General features: G+C 43.1%; 1 protein-coding gene across 1 annotated transcript; it reads right to left on the bottom strand.

Annotated features, from left to right (window-relative positions):
- LOC124140667 lies at positions 1 to 5,102 on the bottom strand. The gene is made up of 2 exons (XM_046508351.2): positions 4,876 to 5,102; positions 1 to 1,004 (listed from the first exon to the last, which is right to left on the bottom strand). The coding sequence occupies exons 1-2, from the start codon at positions 4,981 to 4,983 to the stop codon at positions 699 to 701; spliced, it is 414 nt and encodes a 137-aa protein (XP_046364307.1). The 5' UTR covers positions 4,984 to 5,102; the 3' UTR covers positions 1 to 698.
- Positions 5,103 to 6,175: the final 1,073 nt, after the last annotated feature.

Genomic DNA, 6,175 nt, shown 5'->3' with positions numbered 1-6,175 from the left:
TTGAAGTTTAGTGTCTGTTTATTATGTGATGTTATAACACGGAACACGTCTACCGTCCCCTGTCATGCTGGTAAGTAAAGTAGTCAGGCCATTTGCAATGTCCACTCGGGGGCGGCGGAGTAGGCTTGTGGTGAAAGTGTTTGCTCGTCAAGCCGAAAATCCGGGTTTGATTTCCCACGTGTTATGCCCTTTCCGCCCCGTGGTGATATATCTGGAGTCGGCTTCAAGGGGTAAATGACTCACTCACGCAAAGTTCACAGATGTACGCCTTGTCACAGTCTTTCGCTGACATATCGGCTTCCATTGAGGGAGGCCATGCATTACCGACCCACCGGGAGACGTATGTCGGCTAGTGCTTCCAGTCAGTGTCATGCATCTAGCACACTGTAACTAGCTATATTCATCTGTACAACGAGGGACACGCAAGTTACACTTGAACATATTTTTTCACTACCACACTCGTTCGTTGCTAAGAATTATCATTCTCCACGACGTTTGCAAGTTCAGACGACTGGAGGGTTTCATTTCTTTGTCCAGAACCATTGTCGTCTGCCACGCCAACCATCAAAATCCTATGGCTAACCATATCTTTGTTCGTGTGGGAATTGCGTAAGACTTAACCTGCATCTGCAACCATAGTCCCATCCACATGAGCATCATCATCATCAGCAGCAGCATCATCATCAGCAGCAGCATCATCATCCCCACTTGTAGACACTACACATGACCGGGATTAGGACCGACACGGCTATCATGACAGCGATGAGGAGCTGAAACACATCAATGGCCTGAGCCTTCTTCAACTGCCGGTCGTCCCAGTCCTCCACCATCTGCATGCAGTCCTCGTGCATAATCATGATCATCTTCCAGCGTTCCTGGAGGCTCTCCACGGCGGCCTGGACAGCCTTGTCCGACATCACCCTCTCCACAATCTTGTCATACTCCTCCCTGTTGCGGCCGTACGTCAGTGGGATGGCCTCCTCCTTGCCTGTGGAAATGCACCTCTGAAACACGACACAGTTACGACAGGCTTACATTGGCGTAGATAACGATCTGTGTATACCACAGGGTTACATTGACATAGATAACGATCTGTGTATACCACAAGCTTACATTGGCATAGATAACGATCTGTGTATACCACAGGGTTACATTGGCATAGACAATGATCTGTGTATACCACAGGCTTTAAATGGCATAGATAACGATCTGTGTATACCACAGGGTTACATTGGCATAGACAATGATCTGTGTATACCACAGGCTTACATTGGCATAGATAACGATCTGTGTATACCACAGGCTTACATTGGCATAGAAAATGATCTGTGTATACCACAGGGTTACTTTGGCATAGAAAATGATCTGTGTATACCACAGGGTTACATTGGCATAGATAACGATCTGTGTATACCACAGGCTTACATTGGCATAGATAACGATCTGTGTATACCACAGGCTTACATTGGCATAGATAACGATCTGTGTATACCACAGGCTTACATTGGCATAGATAACGATCTGTGTATACCACAGGCTTACATTGGCATAGATAGCGATCTGTATATACCACAGGCTTACATTGGCATAGATAACGATCTGTGTATACCACAGGCTTACATTGGCATAGATAACGATCTGTGTATACCAGAGGCTTTCATTGGCATAGATAACGATCTGTGTATACCACAGGCTTACATTGGCCTAGATAACGATCTGTGTATACCACAGGGTTACATTGACATATATAACGATCTGTGTATACCACAGGGTTACATTGACATATATAACGATCTGTGAATACCACAGGGTTACATTGGCATAGACAATGATCTGTGTATACCACAGGGTTACATTGACATAGATAACGATCTGTGTATACCACAGGGTTACATTGGTATAGATAACGATCTGTGTATACCACAGGCTTACATTGGCATAGACAAAGATCTGTGTATACCACAGGCTTACATTGGCATAGACAATGATCTGTGTATACCACAGGCTTACATTGGCAAAGACAATGATCTGTGTATACCACAGGCTTACATTGGCATAGATAACGATCTGTGTATACCACAGGCTTTACATTGGCATAGATACTGATCTGTGCACGACTCTCTTATGACAGGCTTTCATTGGCATAGAAAATTATCTGTGTACGGCTCTGTTTCCACATGGTTATATAAATAAGCAAATGTTCTGCTCTCTGATAATGATGTTCAACGATTCTGTCACAATACACCCAAACACATGTTTTCAAGCACATCGTGCCCATGACAGCATGCCTCTGTCCGTTCACCATGAAACTGAGGTCCTACAGGGGTTACCCAATCATTGTGTACCGGAATAGTTGAACGTTTATTTGTTGGATGAATATTTTCATATTACAAGAACTTGATCCTCAACAAAAATTAATTCTACAATTCACGCTTTCGGTTTCAAATATAAGTCATACAAATAAAGTCTAAATTCCAACAGATTCAAGTGGTCAGATATGTAGGTTTTATCGAATACCAGTGACAGAACTACTGGTAGGCCAGGATAAGTTGATATGTGACCTGACAATTAAACCCGTACCATTGTATGGGGTCCGCCTGCTGGCGCGTACCATTGTGAAGAAAGGGGTAGCGGGTGGTCCGCGATTATTAATCCCATGTGATTGTTTACAGGGCTTCAGAATACTGTAAACGTAATATTGCTAGCTGGATTCATATTGAGATAAGTGGATATAGCACTAGTCTTCACATTCTCCTCTGATGCGCTTTAGCGTAGATACCGACAGACCACACGCAATGCTTGATATTTACTTGTACGTTCTTTCTCTATGTAATTTATTGAATTATAGGCCAGTTCTCCAGCCTGAGCATGTATGATTTGCCCACGCTTACCTAGCTTTGACATGTTTAATTGTCTGTAATGAACTTCTACCAAACGACTGTTAGAGAATTCTGGTACCGACTTGTCACACTGACCTCTTAATAGTCTCACGAGCAACACGTGTGCCCACGTTTACTTTCATCGTCATGACCTGCACGTGCATAACATGCCTACACCCTATCTACACCGAAACAAACCAAATATGTTTGCCCAAATTATGTGCACCGCCTACTTTTCAAACGCATTTTGTGAGTTGGGTCAACTTATCCTGAATTACTGGTAAACTAAGAGTTACACATGCTGTTTGTCTCTGAACATTGGCTATCATATCTATGTTAGTAAAGGCTTTATTTTCGGAACCTCCGTTTCACAAAGAATTTAGATTAAGAGTGAGTGAGTGAGTTGGGTTTAACGCCGCTTTTAACAGTATTCCAGTTATATCACGGCGTGTCAGCTCGTGGGAGGAAAGCCCGAAGTGATGCAGGTCTCAGAGGTTTACCACTTCGGTGAAACCCGCGAGCACGGGTATGGTATAGAAACATAATTGGGGCGAACCGGGATTCGAACCCACAATCATAGGTTACTGGCGTGCCCAAGCGACGCAACTCTGCACAGCGAACCGCGGCGCCTTAGACGACTGGGACACCCGTGCCCCTTAGATTAAGATATAAATATAGCTTTTATGATGGATCAAAACTACAAAGTCTTCATTTAGCGCTACGCTTACTCAACAACAAATATTACATGTCCAAAATGTACAAATATACCCATATTACAACATAAGTGCAATCAGTAACATATTTTTCTTTCACATATTTAACAGCACTAATTGCCTAGGGCCCGACTTCGCAGGGCGAGCGAGCGAGGAGGAAGGAGTGTCTTAATTACACGATTAACCTGGGAACTGACCCAGAGCGATAGGACACCGCAGTAATAAGCCTCGCCGTCAAAATATAAACTGTTATTGAACTAGTCCCGGATTTAATACCTGTAACATAAACATGTCGTTCTTCTATAGCATTGTTCCAGGGAGAAGAGATCGCTTGAGATGATTAAGTTGGGTATGGACACGGAATGTATAAACAGGAACAAAGGTCTGCATATGCGTGCCTGTGAACGAGAAGCAGTTTGACTGACAAGCCGGAGTTACACAGCTCCACAGCTGAGGTAGACTTGCACGAGTCTTGAGGCAATAATTATTAGTTTAAATAATAAATTCTAGATTTTGTAAATAATAATAAGTTGCCCCTATAAGAGAACTGAAGTACTGTCCACATATCTAGACTTGCCCATGAGGAGGATATAAGTACTACACTTCCATGAACTTTTCTTTCAGTGCAGCCTTGGAGCAAGGCTACCGCTGAGGGGACTGCGCTAGCGTATACGTTCCTGCCCATTTACAAACCGATAACCGTAGCAGAGAAAATGGAATTGTGTCATAAAATTCGTGAATGTTTGCATCTGAAGTATAGTATTCTGAAGAGACCCTTTCGATTTGATTTACTGTCCATTAACCAGAGGCCATGTACAGCAGAGACGTGCATACTACATATATCTTCAGGAACCTGATATGTGATATAAGCGTTGATATCGGTGCTGAGATTGACACCCTGTTTACATAGAGAGTGTTATAAGCAATCAGCTGGGTGTATCATGTAATCACGGGACACAGGGCCATGTAACTAATAATAATAATAATAACAACAACAACAACAAAGTTTGTTTATAATTATTATTAGTTACATGGTCCTGTGCACGGGGATATCCCTATCGACATTTGAGTAGTATGTTCAATTGCGTAATTAACTATGTCCTGAGTTGCACATCGTCGTTCAAACAAACGCACACACCCCATCGTCAACGTCGTACACTAAGTAGTTTCAAATGTCGTATTTAGGAAGCAGTTTAAAGAATGCGCGCACTCCCATCTAGCACAGCAGACGTGTTTACATCTCCAATACAAACCTAGACGGAACATGTACACTACATACTTACTCGGACGCTTCTTTTCCTCACTACGCCACGCCCTGTTTTACCGCCCTGGGGGGACGGGGTCGGGGTCCCCGGGGACGGAGGTACCTCCAAGTCGACCGACTCCGACATGGTGTTACAACTGCACAGTCATTTCAAAACAGTCAAAAGTTGGCGAAAGTTGCCCACATGGAGGTTCCTCCTTCTCCGAGTACAGTGCGAAATGTGATACTGAGGAGAGAACGGCGCGTGTTCCTGCGCTACCTATGCTCACCTCAATGAACCCTTCCGCACTCAGGTTTGGGAGAGTTCATTTATGGTTGTAGGGTTGATCAAGCACAGCACTCAAAGACAACTGGTAATGGCGTCGCCTGTCTGTTACCGTCTGACACACGCTGAGCCGTCGAAACAGTCGCGTGCTTCCCAGGGTTATAAGTTCCCCTATAAACAGCTATAAATCACCTGGAGAGTGTGATATGCATTGACAATATCAATATAGTATGCGTAGATACAGTTCGTAAATTCGTCATTGTTAGGGCGATGGCTTTAAGAATACATGGACAGACTTTTTTAATAAGAAATCACATCTATATTTTTCCGTCTCCGCTGAGGCCTGCTCCATGTATGGAATGTATGTATTTTATGAAAATAGAACCAATCTAGACACAAATAAAAGCAATTCTAGCCAGCTCTAGGCACTACTATGAAATCAGTATCAGGAAAATTATTTCAGAATAAAAATATTTGTTAATTTTAGATCAGAGAACTGTATTGTGTTGTAAAAGATTTCACAGACTATATGTTAGTCTAGCCTCCGCTACCATGATGTTTGTACACGTGGGTCAATGATACATATTTTTATAAGTATCTATGTATTGCGTAACTCTCAAAATCTCTATCTATAAAGCCTTGTCTGTTATGTATTGAAGTGTATCTTTCATTCTTTCCATCTTTGCTGTTTAACGCAGCACTCAGCAATATGTAAGTAATCAAGTCTGTCCACCCGATCCCGTTTGTCGCCTCTTACGACAAACATGGGTTGCTGAAGACCAATTCTAACCCGGATCTTCATGGCTCGAAGTCCATCTGTAGTACCCCTTGTCTGGTATGTAGGAAGTATGTCTATAGTACCCCTTGTCTGGTATGTAGGAAGTCTGTCTATAGTACCCCTTGTCTGGTATGTAGGAAGTATGTCTATAGTACCCCTTGTCTGGTATGTAGGAAGTCTGTCTATAGTACCCCTTGTCTGGTATGTAGTGAAGTCTGTCTATAGTTCCCCTTGTCTGGTATGTAGTGAAGTCTGTCTATAGTTCCCCTTGCCTTG

This window comes from Haliotis rufescens, unplaced genomic scaffold (assembly GCF_023055435.1).
Source record: "Haliotis rufescens isolate VD_foot unplaced genomic scaffold, xgHalRufe1.0.p SCAF_51, whole genome shotgun sequence".
Classification (NCBI taxonomy): domain Eukaryota; kingdom Metazoa; phylum Mollusca; class Gastropoda; order Lepetellida; family Haliotidae; genus Haliotis; species Haliotis rufescens.
This window is presented reverse-complemented; position numbering and strand designations above follow the sequence as displayed.